The sequence below is a fragment of the Podarcis pityusensis genome (assembly GCF_964106645.2).
Source record: "Podarcis pityusensis genome assembly, chromosome: 6".
In the NCBI taxonomy this organism is placed as follows: Eukaryota; Metazoa; Chordata; class Lepidosauria; order Squamata; family Lacertidae; genus Podarcis; species Podarcis pityusensis.
In genome coordinates, this window is record NC_138030.1 from 40,390,601 (window position 1) to 40,408,953 (window position 18,353).

Here is an 18,353-nt window from a genome sequence, read left to right on the forward strand (position 1 = left end):
AAATAAGCCAAATCAGGAATGCAACTTTTACTCCTGCTGTTAACACAATGGTTGCTATCAGATGCAACAGCAAAGCATGGTTTGCCATAAACAAGCAGGTGTAATTTTTGCTCAAGCATGTTCTTCATGTGCACAGTGGAATGAAATTAAGTCCCCACTTCTGGTTTATGGCAAATGATATTTTGCTGTTTCACCCACACCTGGTAAACCATGGCTTGCTGTAAACCAGCATGAGAACTCAATATTCTTGCAATGCTAACATTCTGTTAAAGACAAATTATATTGTTGCTCAGGTTCACATGAGAAATACAACGTTTTGCTTAATCGGATTGAGGTCTACCTGGTTCTGCCGCCTTGTCCAAGAATCCTAGGGAGCAGTTGCTGTAGGGAGTCCACTGGAAAAGGCTGTGGTCCAACACACATATATAAACTTAGAGCACAAGATGACACAAGCTCTGTAATCAAGGCGGGTATATTTTAAGGATTGGACAACATGGAAATCAAAGATGAGGGCGCATACCCATGCAACATAGCAATTGAAGTCAAATGACAACAGAAAAATTCAGTATAATGCACAATTTTGAAATGAGCAGTGCAACAAGCCTCTAGGGGGAAATAGCTACTTGAGTGAAGTTGCTGGGTCCCATCTTAGTTACTCCACGAGTTCATGCGACAAGAGCAATCACATTAAACATTCCTTTATATATACACACACATGTATATCTATCTGTGGGACAGAAATTGCAACAAAGCCAGCTCAAGTTTGCTAAAGCTAAGTTTTGAACTATCCCAATACCTTCTCTCTTTAGAACAGTCAAGAACATGGCTGCCTTCTTAATATTCAGTACCTCTCAAGTTCTGCTTCCGGAAGGCACCTCATTATATTGCACAAATGGAAGAGACTTGATGTTTGGCTTCATGTACTTCAAAATTTTCATACTTCATGGGTAAAGCTGTCCCATCAACAGAAGTAGCCTACAGCTCTCCTGTTCCTTCTACTCTACTAATTGTGAACCGTCAGTATATTCTGGTTCTACTGAACTCAACCCACCATTAGTTTCACTGTACCTTTCCCACTGCCCTGGCATTTCCGCCATGTGAAATCCCATCTGGAGATGCACAAAACTTGAATACTTCAACCTGGGTGATGCAGTATTTTTTAAAAAATAAAATAAAATTCTGGATGCCTGTTGTACAGCATCAGTGAATAGAGTTCATAATGCTGCAGCAAACGTTTTGCAACTTGATCAAATTAGAAATATCTACAGCTGCCTCTTGGTTTGCAGTGAATGAACTTTAGGAAGCCTCCCGCCACCCCCAAGGTTCTAAAGTGACAGGAATACACCTTTCACTGCCTGTGTTCCTGAAGGGATATGGGAGGTTACCAGAGGAGTTAAACTTTCACATGTCAAGATTCCAGCCCTTCTAGTCTTCATTCTTGCTACAGTGATTCTTCTCTAGTGACGGACCGACTGGCTGATGTGAATGAGTTGGAACCGACAAGTCTGAGAATAGAAAATCCAGGTAGTTTTAAACCAGACGGTAAGAGCAAATCTTTCTTTTGGTTGGTGTGACGGTGTGCTTGATCCAAATACAAACTCACGGCTTCCTTTAGCTCTGATAAAGTCCAGGTTCTTCCATTGATGGTGGCGGCTTGTCCGGTGACAGATCCAGATCTGCAAAACAAGATTCCTCTCAGCAGCCATTCAGAAACGAAACAGCCGGTGGGTGAGCTTTGACTTTGAAGGTGGAAGTCACTGGCAGGCTACATACCTTCTACCCTTTCCAAACACAACCATGTGCACACATCAAAGAGAGCTACGTTTAGCTCTCTGCATGTTCTAAGACATGCATTTCCATTTCACTTTTCTTGGTTCACTGTGTCTTCATGGCACTGCACTGGGTGGTTCTGAGTCTTGCCTACAACTGGCTCTTAATCGGGTAGCGGGGTGAAGCTGCTCCCGTTAGCTTCCCAGCAGGTGGGTCACTCTTGTTTACTGCGGGAGGGTGGTGAGATCGTGCGGAAATCGGCGTGGCATGAACGCACCAGTGGAGTCAATCTGGTGCTCCTACCAGTGCATTTGCACTGTGTCCACAGCCTCATCCATCTCTCTCCTGGTAAGCAATAGTAACCCTCCTGCTAGCCAGTGGCTCTGCCCCACCTGGTGAACCACTTCAGCTCATAATGGGAAATTTGCTACTACTTGCATAATACATTCTACACCTAACCCAGTTGAGCTCATATCTCTATTTATCTGGAAAAACAATGGACTTAATACACTGTAGTAAGATGTTCATGTTCACAGCAGCAGATGCAACAAGAAGTGGAAACAGGATTAGTTTAACCATCCTATGCATAAAGCTCAAAGCGCACCTGCTCTGCTCCTCCCTTAATCAAGCAGGGAAAGTTCATGGAACCACTGGCTGCAGCCCAAACTCTGGTTTGTTTTGGGGAGAATAAAACCACGACTGGGAAGGCAGGAACAAGCCTTGGCTTCAGATCATGGCTTATTTTTCTCTCTCCATGCTACAAGTGTTGGTGCAGATGCAAAGCTACACCAGCTGTCTTTTGCCATGACTTAGATTGTCATTTTTAAATTATTGGTTCTACTGAGACTGTAATCTTGTATTCTCTATTGGTGAGTTGACAGCTTTGTGGCCTGTTTTCCCCATTCTACAGGGTGAGTTGTGTGCACCAGCCTGTAACATGGGTAGGTAAAACAAACCATGCTTATTTAGCTGTTATTGCATTTATATCCTACTTCTCCCCCAAAAGAGCCAGAGGGTGGTGTACATGGCTCTCCCCCTTGCCGTGTTAGCCTCCCAAGAACCCTGAGAGGTAGGCTGGGCTGAGAGTTGATCATGGGCCCAAGGTCACCCACTCAGTGAATTTCATGGCTGAATGGGGGATTTGAACCCTGGTCTCCCATGTGCAAGTGCAGCACCTTAACCACTACCTCCCAGTTTAGGATTTAAGAGCAGGCTGGCTAATCTGTGGCCTTCAAGATGGTGTTGGGACTACACCTCCCATCACCCCCCAGTGTCCGCCATGCTGGCTGGGGCTGTTGGGAGTTGAATTCCCAACATTTCCAGGATGCCACATTGGCTACTCCTGGCTTTGAAATGTTGAAGTCTGTCTGCAGCTTAAGCAAGGAAAGCTGACTCATGCTTGTTTTTAAAAATTGATTTAGCACCTTTTAAGCTCTTCCTCCACCCCCACTTTCCTGCTATATTGTTTTTAAAAAGTGCTTTATTTCACCCCTTAGCCACTTTGTCCAACAGTAAAGAAAGTAAAGTTCGGGGTGCCAGACAGATCATTGTGGGCCAAGCCAGGCAGGAAGAACAGGCAGGAAGCAGCTGTAAAGCAAACACTTCCTTGCATTTTCTCCTTGGAGCAAGACACCCTGGCTTGCTTTGCACTAATGCCGTACCCCCCTCCTCCATTCTTTTCAGAAGTGTGGAAGGAAGGGGGAGAGATTGGGCTGGCAGCCCTTACCTGATTGGGGTTGAGGGTGCATCCTGTGGGAAAACAGAAGGAAGATGTAGAAAACGAAGGCAAAGGCTCCAAAGATGGTCCCACACACTAGGAAACTGTAACTGCCCTGGTCATGAATGATCTGTCGCAAAGGAAAAACAGCAAGGTTCAGGGCAGCCTTTGCACCTAAATGAGTGCCACACATTGCCTTGAATGGGTCTGGGAGCCAGAGGAATAACGTCAGAGTGCACCAGCCGTGCTGACGGGGGTTGGATAGGATCCATTTCCCATGAGTGGGCTGTTTCAGACAGATTGTCTGACCTGCAGAGAAAGCAGCAGATGCCATCTGTTTCCCTAGGGTGTCTACCTGCCAGAAAACCTATCTCAGAAGGGAAAGAGCAGGAGTTCAAGAAATGTACTGCCCAGCTTTCAGCTGCAAAGGTGTCTTGAGCCACTCTATGCAATGCCTTGACTCAAAACAGAAAAACTTTCTTTTCACCCATTGGATGAGGAGGCTCTCTGTCAAGAAATTTGCTTGAGTTAAACCTCTGTGTTATTTCTTAATTTGGTATCCTGCCCTTTCTCCTAGCAGCTCGAGGTAATACACACCTTTCTTCTCCTACCCCACTAGCGGAGGAAGGGGGTGCAGTCTGCCACAGGTGTCATCCCTGAGAGGGGGTTACATCATCGCAGGCGCCACCCTCCGGTGGGACAGAGGTGGAGATAGCCGCCGCAGCCCCGTGGGACGCTTGCCTCGCCCCCGGGTGCATAGCATGTGGGCTGGTCCGGGTGCTGGAGCAGCTAGCTCCACCTCTGTCCTACCCCTCAGCTTTATCTTCACAACCACCCTGCAAAGGAGGTTAGGCTGAGCGAGGAAGACTGCCCCCACCCCAAATGCCACTGAGGGATTTGAGTACACACCACGGTGCCTTCCTTAAGGGTTTGAAAGAAGGCAAGACGGAGAAGCTGGACAAATGCGTCCTCCCAAGCAGGGGCATGCTTAAAATACCACCCAAGGGACTATGCTGCAGGACTGGTGACATGAGGATAGCTGCAGGTTGCATGTTCTGCCACCAGAGGCCGCCAGGTGATAGCCATCATGAGCGGTACTTCATACACTTTGCATACAGGAGATGAGAGATTCAATCCAGTTAAAAGTGGCAAGGGTTGTGGACTAATTCTTATGGAGACCCCAGAGAGCTGCAAACAATCCTGGCCTAGGTAGACAAATTGCCTTGGCAGAAGGTTGCTTCCTCTGTTCCTTTCACACTTTATTAGAAACAGATCAATTGCCCTTTGCTTCAGAACAAGCCTGGCTTTCTAAAAACTCCAGAAAACCATGAGCAGCATTTCCATACATGGTGAGTTCCTTCTTGCAGGAGTATTTGGATGGAGACAGTCATTAACATTATGAAGCATCTCAGGACAGTGGTGGGACACACAGGGTTGTAGCCAAAGCAGTGCTAAGCAATGTATTCCATTAGCACAATGGAGCTTCTCCTGCTTACCTCCCCAGATCTGCCCCCAATCTGCGCTGAGTTTTCCCCCAACCCCCTGGTAAAGATGTGGGGAGGGCATGGGGTGCAGACAGAGGGAGGAGAAGAGGAGAAGTTGCCTTGCACTAATGCTTGCACTAATGGAACAAGTACACAGGATATCATCCATGCTTTGCATGCACAAGGTCCCAGGGTCAATTGCTGGCTTCTGTAGATAAGGTTGGGAAAGTCTCATGTTGAGCTGCTGGACCATAGATGGGGAACCTGCAGATATTCTGGACTCCCAACTCCCATCATACGTTGCCACCAGCCGTGCTGGCTAGGGATAACTGAAGATGGTCAGAAATTATGGGAACTAGAATCCAACCATAGTTGGAGAGCCACAGAGCATCAGAAGCCTGTTGGATCAGACCGATGTACCATCTAATCCAAAATCCTCTTTCCCCACAGTGGCCCACCAGATGCTCATGGGAAACCAGCAAGCAGGTTCTCTGCCCTATTGTAGACAATACTGAACTGGTGCTCTAGCTGATGGCTCTGAGAATCAGTGTCCTAAGCACTGACCAACAGAAAGCTTATGCCCAGCAGGGCGTTGGTGGATTTTGCACACTTACCGACCCTACCAGCAACTGCAGAACCATCTCTCCAATACCTGCTCCTGTCACCAGCACAGTAGTGGCACAGCCTGGAATGAAAGTGGCACCACGTTACACTTTTTGCAAGAAGCAGATAAGGAAGACTGAACAGATGCAGCAAGATGCACATGTCCCATCTTTAAGAGATTTCTTGGAGATTTTTGAAATGTTATGTGGTATTGAAATGCTTTTAAATATACACATATCCCCCCCCCCCCGGGTGTGTGATAAAGTATGAAACAGAAGAGGGCACCCAAATGTAAATGGCAGACGTCTGTGGTACAAATGCTATGCTGATGGAAAGGACGAAGGCTTTCCTATTCCTATGCAAGCGAGTAAGATACATGAATGTTGCTCTTTAATGATAAACCAAGTGCTTAAAGCAGTCATCCTTGCACGTTCCCCTGGCAGTAAGATCCAGTGAACATAACAGGACAATGGTCACCATCTTGTTGCCTTCCAGATGCTGTTGGACTACAAGTCCCATGAGTCCCAGCAAGCAAGACCAGTGGTCAGGACTGATGGGAGTTGTAGTCCAGCAGCATCTCACAGAGTATGCCTACAGTTAAACAAATACGCAGAGGATTTGGTTGTTTGCTTAGCTTGTGACAAAAAAAATTAAAAACAAACCAGGGATTACCTTATATTGGAAAGTTAAAAGCATGGCCCTCATTTAAAGGGCTCTGCTTTTATTGTGGTTGTTGAAGCTATTCTTTCTTGGTAGAAAGAAAGAACAAGGAGAGACCTGGTTTACCTTTGTACTGGAGAATGTCTTCAGTGTAGGCCAGGACACTAGGGAAAGTGCTGCTGAGGAACAGGCCCAGGGAGGCAGTCCCCACAAACAAAAAGACAATGCTGTAGGAAAAGATCAGGAGCAGGAAGAATGTTACAAGCACTCCAAGCTGCAATGACATAAAAGGAATGGAGAAAAAAATAAAATTAAGTAAGATTTTTTTTTGCGCTCAGCTAAAAAGACCGAGTAAGCACCACTGCTACGGGGGCGGGGGGCGGGGAGGGACGACAACACACAACCCTGACTGTATGAGCCTTGCCTCTGGAGAGATTCACAGACATGTGGGCATCATTTGGTATCTCGTCTCCCGATAATGCCCAGCTGAACGTGGAAACTGCTTCAGAAGACACACGTTGAGTGTCTTAGATAAGAGAGCTTTAGCAGAAGGTGGCTGATCTGAGCCATTTCATGCATGAAAATCGCCACTTGATGCTACTAGTTGCAGCACATCGAAAATCCCCCTTTGATTTTACAGATATGGCCACCAAGCTCAACTAGTGTATCTGATGTCCCCAGCAGACATCACAGCGGGAGCAAAGAGCAGGCTCATTTCACTAACCCAGGACACAGCAAATTACTTCTACTCAGCTTGTCTGCACTGCTGGCTGTACTCCTTTTTTGCATTTTTTATATATATACATTCTGCCTTCCCTCCAGTGAGCTCAAGGTGGCATTAATGGTTTCCCTTTCTCTGCATTTTATCTTCACAACAATCTGTTGAGGTGGGTTAGGCTCAGGGCCACCCAGTGAGCTTCATGTCCAAGTGGACTTATGCCTCCAAGGTCCTAGTCCACATAATATCCTTCCACCTTACTCCACACTCTTGAAAAGTAGATTCAGAAGACAAGAAGTTGGAGGGGGGCAGATACTCTTTTCCTTAAGGACTAGAAGCTTATTACTTCCCTTGCTGACAGTCCTGCATAGTTAGTGCCTTTGAGACCAAGCAATTTAGGCTGCATTTTTATACACGCTTGTCAGGGAGTAAGCCACATGGAATTCAGGGGTGAACATGGGTAAGAGCATACACGGTTACTGTGGCATAAATCCATTCCTGCCTAATATAAGATTAAGGCATAATAAACGTGTTTGTTGGTGGTTGCAGTTTCTCTGCAGCTTGCTTGGGACAGGGGAAGCGGGGAGGGGGGGAGATAACTACTTTAGAGTAAAGTTAAGATGACCTGCTGCCTGCCAGCAGAGAGAGGCTGGTTTAATTCATTTTCTTTAAGTGTAGTGCTTCTTCACAACACACACAAATACAAACATGGGGCGGGGGGGAGACATACACACAGACAATCGCAGACCCACAAACACAACAGGGGAAAGAGGGAATCGGCTTTTATGCTAGAGCAGTGTGTTTTTCTTTTTCTTCTTCTTATCCCAGTTTATATTTTTACGTAAGAACAGGAGGAGAGAAGGGGACTTGGTTCCAGAAGCCATGCTTCTGCCTAAGCCACCTACCAGCCTGGTGCCTGCCTTTCAACAAGAACCTGGGGTCTCTGAGGGAGGAAGTTCCCACTTGGAGGCTGTCAAGCTCCGCCTGCTCGGGAGACAAGAGTGCTGAGGAGGGAGGCAGGCAGGGGAGATGGAGAGCTAAGGCAGAGAGTTACCCTGCAGTGCACACACAATTTCTCAAAGGGCAATTTTTGCGTCAGCTTGCTGCTGCCACTACAGGACGCATGGAAATGTAGCTAAGGCAGAGTTAGCAATAGCAACGTCTGCACAGGACAGGAAGCAGCACCAGCTTCCCAATTTTTGCAATACAGTCATACCTCGGGATAAATATGCTTCAGGATAAGTATTTTCGGGTTGCGCTCCATGGCGACCCAGAAGTAACGGCGCGCGTTACTTGGGGGGTTTTGCCACTTGCGCATGCACAGATGCATGCGCGGAAGCGGCGAAACATGACCTGCACATGCGCAGACGCGCAGATGCGTCTTACGTTCTATTCAGGATGCAAACAGGGCTCCGGAACGGATCCTGTTCCTGTTCGCATCCCAAGGTACCACCGTATCGTGTTTTTTGACTATTGCAAGCAAGCACACACACAAACGATTCACGATATACAGTGGTACCTCTGGTTGCAAACGGGATCCATTCCAGAGGCCCGTTTGCAACATGAAAACCCCACAACCTGAAGCGCCATATCTGCGCAGGTGCATGGTGCGATTTGGCGCTTGTGCGCATGTGCGAGTGGTGAAACCCGGAAGTAACCCTTTCTGGTACTTCCAGGTCGCCTTGGGGCGCAATCTGAAAAAATGTAACATGAAGCAAACGTAACGAGAGGTATGACTATTGCCAGGTAATTAAAATAAAACCCAAACAAACCATTATCACAAACTGCTCTTAATATCAATATAAGACAGTATATTGATATATCGCCTGACCCTAATAACAATTCCCTCAAGAAACCCTGGAATTGGAAGGCATGCAAGGACAAGGAGACTGCTTTGCTAGAGATCTCCAGTCAATGCCCCCCTTCAGCACAACTTCCAGGGTTCTCTGAATGAAATGTCCCAGGAATAGGGAGCCTGGGGCCACCCAGAGGTTGTTCAGCTGCTTGGGGCTGGAGGCCAATGATGTCTGAAGGGCCACAGGTTTCCCATTCCTGCTCTAACCAATTTGCTTGCATTGCCCTCAGCTGTAAGAATAATACGCTCTTGCTTCCAAATGAGGGTGCCAGTCGCTGGTTATATCCATGTTACTGGTCTGCCAGACACGCCATAGCCAGAATAAGCCTCTCTGCTACCTTGGAAGAGAGGGAGAAGAAGAAGATATCGCCATACCACATTGATGAAAACCATAGTTGCTGGCTTCATTCTGTAGGACACAGGGATGGAGATGAGCCGGCCCAGAGTGATGAATCCCCAGAAGAGGCTGGGCAAGTAACCAGCCACCTTGTGTCCCACGGAGAGTGGTTCCTCCACGGCGTAGCTGTACACAAACCCAGAATACTCGCCCTGCAGGAGAGACCAGATTTACTTACATAATCTATATATCACCACAAACCTCCAATCTAGATCTATATTCCCAGGACACACACACACTAAAAAGAAATGAAAAAGCATAATGTAAAATAATTGGTTTACTAACACATGTGAACCAATATACAAAATTAAACTGAAATCACAACAGTGCATTTAAATTTATTTTACTTTTTAGCGTTTAAGAATGCTTGCCTTAGCAGTTCTGAAAAGCCTGGGGGAAACAGAAATGCTTTTGCCTGGCACCTAAGTTCTAGTCATGAGGTCTGTGGGTGGGCTTCCTTGAAAAGGGCATTCCAAGGATGAGGAGCCATCACGGAAAAGGCCCTCCATCTGTGCCGTAACCACGCACCACACTTCAGACAGCAGGGGCCTGTGATGGGGATGTCGGTGAATGAACAGATTGAGATGGGACAAGGCAATCCCACAAAATATTTGAGTCCTAAGCCATGAAGGGCTTTAAGAGTTAAGACCAGCACCTTAAATCTCATTGGAAGCCAGGGATGGTGTTTCAGTGCAGCCAGATGTGAGCTCTTCACTCAGTCCATGTCAGGAAACGAAGTTAGTGTGCTGTGCTAGCTGCAATTTCTGAACAGTTTTCAAAGGCAGCCCCATGCAGCCCACCCAATGTTCCCAGGGCATCAAGATTGTATCTACTCAGGAAGGACTGCAGTTGGTGGATTAGCCACAACCAACAGAAGGAACTCGTGACCCTGGAGGCCCAAGAGATAAAGATGAATCTAACAGCACTCCCACACTGGCACCTTATCCTTCACAGAGGGTACAATCCTCAGCAAAATTGGTTGAACACCACCTCCCTGGGCAGACAAACTGCTGACCCACACAGCACACCTCTGTCTTATCAGGACTGAGTGTCAATTAGTGCTTCCAAACCCCAGATAAACACTTCTTCCAATTCAGCTGGAAGAGACAGAGATGAAGGACTTCACTGTGCAGTGACACCCAACTCCATTCAAACGCCTTCATAAAAATGCCATAACATCATGGGGGAACAGAATGGATCCCCAAGGGACCTCTGCCCCACAATGCCGTGGGCCAGTCTTGCAATTCTGCCTTCCAGAATGGGCCCTCCAGGTAGGAGTGGAACATCCATCCCCAATCCCAAACTCAGAAACCCTATCCAGAAGGAAACCATGGCCAATGGTATTGAGCACTGCTGAGAGATTTAGTAGAATCAACAGAATTACATTGCATTCCCCCCATCCTCTCCTAGCAGAAGTCATTTATCAGGGCAACCCTGGCAGTTTCAGTTCCAAATCAAAGTCAGAATCCAGACTCAAATGGATAATGAGTGCTTGAAGTTGACTAGAAAAGCAGTCACTCCACCAACCTGCCCAAAGAAGGGACATTTGAGATCAGCCAATAGTGGTTACAATTCTCTGGGCCTTGTTTCTTGTGGTTTTAAGAGTGCCTGCCTGCTATAGGTCACCACATTTAAACACTCTCAGGCCATGAAAGGCTTACAGGATAAAATTGTAAAAGGTGTGTGGTGGTGGGGTGGTCCTCAACTTTAAGTGGGTGAGAATTCAACATATAGTGTAAGAAAGCAACTGCAGTGCCAATCTTGGGCGAACAGCCCAATTAAACAAAGGGCCAATTCCTCATACTCTTAGGTGAGATGCAGTCAAAAGAAGGCAGAAAAGACCATGAGCTTTGGACTAAAGCAATGCTACTAAGAGTGAACCAGCAGGCAGTACCAGCTGGGCAGAGGGAGACAAGTTTTTAGCTGAAAGCTCTCCATGAGCACTCAAGCCAAGCTACACAGATCAAGTAAAAGACAGCCCATTCTAGTGAATCTGGAGTGCCCCAGTAGTGCAAATTGGGTAGGTCTGACACTGACTCCTCAATTGTTGCTCTTACCAGGATCCCATCAGTCATAAAGAGGAGAAGGGCACCCATCACATGGACAGCAAAGTAAGAGCAAGGAGCTCCTATGAAGTTCTTGCTTTGGCAGCATCCGAAGAGGTCCTCATGCCCTGGGTAGAGAAAACAATAGCACACAAGAGTAGTGAAGCTTCTTGGGTACCCAAATGGTCTCTCTCTCTCTGCAGCAAAGATTTGCCCCAGAACAGGCTCCAGAGTTCAGCAACAAGTTTATGACTAAAGTATTGTGTCTACCCTCCAAACCATCCAAGAGGTCTCCTCTGGTAAATAATAAGGAGGGGTTATCACTCCTGCAACCCACTTCCCACAACTGAAGGCTGGGAAATGTGGCATTATGGTTAAAATGAGTAGACTACATCCCTGTCACTCCCCAACTCCACCAAACTGTGGTGAACACAGACAGGGGAGAGGCTGGCCTGACGCTATATAAGCACACAAGTGAAGCACAGAAACACACAGGGCTGAAGTCTATGAGCCTTGGGAGGCCTGACTTGGGACTCTTTTCCTGCTGTCTCAGCTCTTCATCTATAGAAGTGCTTCTGAATTCAGAGTGGTCCAACTGAAAAAACACATTCAGGAATGTCACACAAAATTAATTTGGGTAGCAGAGGGGGGTTGTCGCTTTTGTGGCCAGGAGTTGTCTGGCTAGATGGTGCTGGAAACAGAATGCTGGGACTAGATCGTGGGTGGGCAGCCTGCAGCCCTAGAACCAAGCATGGCCCTTGGCTTAATTTCATGTGGCCCTCAGTTTAACTTAAAAAGCCCCCTGAAAGCAATTGGTTAACACCTCCAGCAAGAACAATTCCTCCCTCGACAGCCTACTGGACGGGAAGGAAGAGGGAAGAGAAGAGGGTGGAGAAAAGAAAGTAGGAAATGGATCGCCCCACATTCATTGATGGCTTCAGCCCCATCCACCACTGGACTGTGGCTCCTGACAGACAGACAGTTAGTTAGTTAGTTAGTTAGTTAGTTAGTTAGTCAGTTAGTTATTTGAGATTTCTTGGTTTACAAAAGTATGCGCAATGTCTCTTTTTTCAAATTACATTTTCCATAGGTCAGTTTCATTTGTTGAGACATTAGGGTTACATTAGGAAGAAAAGGGGGAAAGAGGTGGAGGGGGGGCATGGTGGGTGGGGGTGGGGTTGGGAGGCGATGTTTCTATTCTTCTTAGTGTATGTGTGGGGTTTTGTGTCAGCATCACTTGTGCAGGTTCTCTTTACTATTCGCTTGTGTTCCTTTGGTGGTGAGAGAAGTTGGGGTTGGCCTAGGGTGTGGTTGTTCGTTTGTGATTGGCTGTGGTGAACTTTGTTTTCGTGTTTAAGTGGAGGTGGGGGGGGTGTTTTTGGATCAGGTTAGCCATATTGATTCATAGGCTGTTGGTGGATTTTTGTCGTTGTGTTTTTGGGCTGTGTATGTGACAAAGGGGAGCCATATCAGGGTAAAGATGTCTTCTTCTATTCTGACAGGTTACTTCTGAAGGAATGAAGCCCTGAAGGAATGCAGTCCTTGGCAGGAGAAAGGCTGCCCATAATTAGACTAGATGGACCTTTGGTCTGATGCAGCTGGCACTATGGGAGCTGAGGCCCTAAGGCAGATACCATCATTTTACTGGTTTTCTACATGCACCAAAGTGGAATGGGCATTAATATTCTATGGCCTTTAAAAATGTGTCTGTGGGAGACGGGCTATTGGCTTATTTTGCTTTTGCTTTTATTATGTATTTTGTGTTTTCATTTTTTTTTTACGTTGTAAAATGTCCTGTGATATTCAGATGAAAAGCAGTATACAAATTTAATTAATAATAATAATAATAATAATAATAATAATAATAATGTGTTCCATCTCATTGCTGCATGGCTTGTGGGGTTAAGAGCAGCCAGAAATGTTTGCATGTATATAAATGCATCCCAGTGTGTGTGCATAGAAAACGACAGAAATATGCAACACCTGGCATTCTTGATGCATATGGGCAAATGCATCTGTAAGCTGCTACACATCACAGCAAAAGCCACCAAATAAATAAATGAGACATTTTTAGAAGGCGCACAGAAGTTGCTTCTTTCAGAGTTCCAGTAATAACCTTCCTGGCAGAAAGACAGGCTGCTTTTCATCTTCAAACCACTCTGTGTGTGAGATAATTGCCTCCCTTTTGCTCATGGGAGTTATCGCAATGCAGGGAAACAGATGCCTTGGCCCAGAAGGAAACACCTTCCTTGCTAGGAGGGCAGAGTGGGCATAAAACATCACTCCCAATTTGGCAAAGGCCTTAACATGGACCGGAACAAAGGCTGATATTAAATGCAGGACAGGTGAGAAGCTTTTGCAATCACACCGACATTCCTTCTCTGCTACAAACTGGGGTGGAATCTACAAACATATAAAAATCATTCTGAAAATGCTTTTTTTAAAAAGCATTTTAAAAAATATATTGAATTTTCTATAAGGCTCACGATCGCCATCTAGTGTCACATTTTATATTGCACTTAAAACAGATTCAAAACGTTTTATTTGCAGCTGTATAGCTGAGTCCTGGGTAAATGCCAGCAGAGAAACCTGCCCCCAGGGATTTCAATTCATTGCCTACAGAGCTAATACTAAACAGAAGCCAAGGACAAATAATGTACGATATTCTAGGATCAATAGGATTCAACCTATTTGGACTGGTTTGGCTTCCTTAGTTTTATGTGTGTTCTGGGAACATAACCAGACCTATGTAGCTGATAGCACAAATAGGGTTCTAGCCTAGTACTCAAGCCTTTTCAGTTTCCAAAATACCAATTCCATGTGTTTGACTCATTTGTCCATGAACATTTCAGAAGATAAGAGCATAAGAAGAATCTGGTGGATCAGGTCCAGTGGCCCATTTAGTCCATGTATAGACAGTCACTCAACTTATGTGCGATCGACTTGCGCACAACCGTGTATACATGTGGCACCAGGAAATAATTAAATGATCCAATTCAAACCCAGAAATGGCAGGAGAGAGCTGAAAAGTCCTTGTGGCTCATGAGGAGAGAGAGCCTGAAGAGGACCTCAGTGAGGGTGGAGGAAGCCCCAAAGAGGGGCTCTGGGAGCCGGAGGGGCAGTGGGAGCCTTGCTGACGCTGCTCAGCCTTTGCACCAGGTGTGTGTGTGGGGGGGTTGCAGGGTGCCATGGGGGCCCGTGGAGCCAGTGTCCGTCCCTCAAAAAGCCGGCTGAGCAACTGTTGGCAATGTTCTCCCAAAAAAGCTTGACGGCTTTTACCGGTGTCCTTAGAAAAGCTCAACCACTTTGGGCGCTCTCTTAAAATGTTCCGCCCCAGGCGCCAGCAGGGTTTGCTACGCCGCTGTCTCAGTGGCCACCCATGTAGGACCTGAGCTTGACAGCCCTTTGCCCTCTTGCAGTTTCTGGCCAGAAGCACACTGTCTCTGTCAGAGGAGGTAGAACACAGCCATCAAGGCAGTAGCCACAGACAAGGAAAAACCTGGGAAGCTTAATGCAGAATATTTCACTCTGTGCTTTGCTTCATCCCTTTCCCGCAGCAAAACAACACACCCTCTCGCTACAACCTGTGGAGAGAAGAGGGCTCTGATACCATGGTAATGGGCTCTGCATGCACAGCCCGGATTGGCAGCTCTCACCTATTTCTGGCTGAGTTCTTGGCGAGGAGGTGGAAGAGTCATCCCGGTCGGCTATCCGCGTTTCCAGTGCCAGCTCATCCGCAGGCAGTAGTGGGGGGCTGCCGCTTTGACACCAAGGCACCAGCCTCTCCTTGTAGAGCAGCAGGAAGACCGCAAAGGGGACTGGGAGCTGCAGAAGAACAGGCAAAAAGAAAAGTCAGCCGGGCGCACCCTAGGGTTGATACCTGCCCTTCTCCCCGGAGGGGGCTGCTGTTGGCTCAGATTTTTTATTTATGCAGGGCACATCTTAAAAGCCAGAGCTTGTAAACCTTTGCACCTCCAAATGCCATTGAGCTCCCGCCAGTCCCAGCTGGCATGGCCAATGGTCAGGAATGATTGGAGTTATTTAACTGTTGCATTTAGATATCACTTTTTCCCTCCAAGGAGCTCAAGGTGATGTACGTGGCTCTCCTCTCCCCATTTTATCCTCACGACGATCCTGTGAGGTAGGCGAGGCTGAGAGGCAGTGACTGGCCCAAGGCCACCCAGTGAGTTTCAGGGATGAGCAGGAATTTGAACCCAGGCCCCCCAGGTCCAAGTCTGGCACTCTGTTTCACACTGGAGCTGCGAGTTCAGCAACATTACTTGTAGCTGGATTGATGAAATGTGGGCTATAAATCTTTAAAATCAACAGTTTTGTAACAATAACACCCCCCACCCACTGCGTAAGGAGGGAGAGAGAGAGAGAGAGAGAGAGAGAGAGAGAGAGAAAGAAAGAAAGAAAGAAAGAAAGAAAGAAAGAAAGAAAGAAAGAAATGCCCTGGTATACTGGGACTCCCAGCAAGCCAAGCTGTAAAAAACTTAACCTAGAACATAACATTTCAGACATCTTCTGGAAAAAACTCCTCCCACAGCTCACCACCACTAAATGGCCCATTCCCTTTTTTAAAACCTAACTTTCCCTGTGAGTTATAAAGAATACACCCGTTTTCAGTTGATATATTGACGTCGAGAATGCAGTGCCATTTCTTGCTCTGCCGGCAGATGGTAGGCGTGCAGCATAGATGCCCAACCCAAACTGCCTTGAGAAGCTACACATTTAGAAAGGAGGGGCTTACAAGCCACGGTGTCTCCTCGCCTCTCTCCCCACAAATCTGAACAGGCGTTGCCTAAGCTTTCACATGGGACAATTCAGTCCTGCTTTACTGTAGAGACCGCTGTGTAATTCTGTGTTCAAGTACACAGAAGCAGCGCCCTCTGCTGTTCCTCTGCGGCCCCAAGACAGAACATATGAATTTAAAACTCTGAAATGTCACAGTGCTTACTTTTAGTTAATATCTGCTGGGGTGTGGGATGGTGGTGGGGCATGAAAGGAATAAATGAAGCCATCTTCCTCCTCTCCCCACCAGACTGACGGCAGAAGCCAGGTCGTCTGTCATTAACAGCTGGTTTCACATATATTGTTTTTGCTCTCCTCTGTGAATGAGCAGGAGCTGCAAGTGCACATTTCCTGGTTTTTGTTGGCTGGAGGTATTCTTTCAATGTATGGAGCATTTGCTCCCTCTTGATTCCCCCTCCTCAGCTGAATTCAGTTAAGAGCCCTCCATTGTTCACAGAACAATAGGAACAAGAACAGCCAGTTCGGTCCCATGGAAGAAAAACGTTTTCCCCTAATAGTTAGAATCCTTCCGGAGGTCAGGAGCAGTTTGCGTTAATGGCCACAAAAATCAGAGCAGAATAAACAGACCTCACGCTGCCCTTTGGGAGAACAGCAGGCTAGACATGTATAAGGCCGGTATCCTGTATTTCCCCTACTGTCTCAGCCTTTACTTTGCCCTCTGCGAAATGGCAATAGTGACTTTGTTTGCAAATGCTGCAAAGGTGAGTTCTAGCCAGGAGAAAGCACTATCAAACATTGAAGTAGCATACAAAATATCCCTACTAATCTTCTTGTGGGATCCCTGTGGATATAACTAAGATTTGGTCTCTGAATTGCACACAAGTCGTCGCAATGCTCCAGAATAAAATGAGGAAATCAATCTCAGGCTCCCAAGAATGGAAAACTCAAGACAAATGGAAGGCTTGGATTTTTAATGAACACAGATAATTAAATATGTGAAGAGGAATCTCATCTAGAGTGTCACCTCTGTGAGCAAAGGTTGGAAGATTACCCCAGAATTGCCGTGATTTGCTTAACTGGGTCAGCATGTTAGTCCAGTTCAAAAGCAAGAAAATGGTAATTAGAATCTTTGCTACAGCTTTTCTTCTGCTAGCTCCTCTAAAAATAAACAAAGCCAAATTAGAGAGAACACATGCAGCACTGCCTTCAGATATTACAGTCTACCGATATCACACACACCCAAACCCTACATGCACAACCGTCTCCTGCTTCTGGTTTAAGTGTTGGAGCAGTAAAGCTGAAATGATAATTTTTAAAGGTAGCATTCATTAGCTTGTGATGCACCTCCAATGTCTGCTAATCTGTTGTTGGCCCAAGCTCCTTTTCTGCCTATAGAGCAGCAAACACTACTGGGAATCCGAGCCATGTTGCCTATGCTGAAATATAGGATGCTGCTCTTAGGGGGAAAAGGTGACCCCAATGGAACCTTCAGCACTACTGTCTGCTAGATCTGCATGGTTCATTTCACAGGTGGCACCTGGCACAGCTTTTGCCCATGCAAGCCACATTCTGAGCCCTGAAGCTGCAACTGCCAGAATTCCTTGGGGTGAAAGTTTCTGCACACACCCCTGGAAAGTTCCCAGTATCAGCCAATAGTCAGGACGCTGAAAACCCCACTCAGAACTTTGATCCTGATCCACAATTACAGTAAGCCTGCAACTTACACAGAGGTTACATTCTGTGGATCGCGCCTAAAGCCAAAATTGTGTAGAGTCAAAATTCATTGGGTGCAATGGCAGCTCTGATTGCCAACGTCATTTCCCCCGGAACCCCAACCCTTTTAAATTTATTTTTGCCACACACATAAAACTGAATGCACATGTTCAATGTCCGTAGGTTGCGGGCTTACTGTACCAGAACTTCAGAAGTATCAACAAAGCTGCAGAATGCATTCTATGGTTGCCATATATCCTCCTTTTCCAGGAATTAAAACTTAAAGAGAAATTTGGGGATGTTGCTGGTAGAGCTATGAGAACAAATGAGATCTAAAGCCTGCATACCTGCACAGACAGCTTCTCTCAGAAGAGTGTGGGTACTTATCATGTATTTATTGAGAAATCAATATTTAGTCAAGAGGAGTTGTTGTTTGGTCCTGCTTTTCCATAAAACTATGCCCAAAGCAATTTTATAATGCAGAGGGCTGTGATTTATGTATTTATTTCATTTCCATCCTACCCTGCCTCCAAGAACACTGTACACTGTTCTTTTCCCCTCTCCATTTAGCCTCCAACAGACCTGCTTGGTAGTTTTGGCTGATAGGCTCAAGATCTCCCTGCCCCTCCACCCAGC

At 46.4% G+C, this 18,353-nt stretch overlaps 1 protein-coding gene across 1 annotated transcript in view; it reads right to left on the reverse strand.

Moving 5' to 3' along the window:
* Positions 1 to 456: 456 nt before the first annotated feature.
* The window catches only part of MFSD4A (major facilitator superfamily domain containing 4A), a 44,372-nt gene continuing 26,475 nt past the window's right edge, over positions 457 to 18,353 (reverse strand). Inside the window, exons 4-10 of the mRNA XM_081009086.1 lie at positions 14,906 to 15,074; positions 11,262 to 11,377; positions 9,183 to 9,356; positions 6,361 to 6,508; positions 5,586 to 5,656; positions 3,497 to 3,617; positions 457 to 1,676 (exon numbers count right to left, since the gene is read on the reverse strand). Coding sequence (XP_080865212.1) covers positions 1,612 to 1,676; positions 3,497 to 3,617; positions 5,586 to 5,656; positions 6,361 to 6,508; positions 9,183 to 9,356; positions 11,262 to 11,377; positions 14,906 to 15,074 — 864 coding nt within the window. The 3' untranslated portion in view covers positions 457 to 1,611. The remainder of the gene's footprint in view (positions 1,677 to 3,496; positions 3,618 to 5,585; positions 5,657 to 6,360; positions 6,509 to 9,182; positions 9,357 to 11,261; positions 11,378 to 14,905; positions 15,075 to 18,353) is intronic.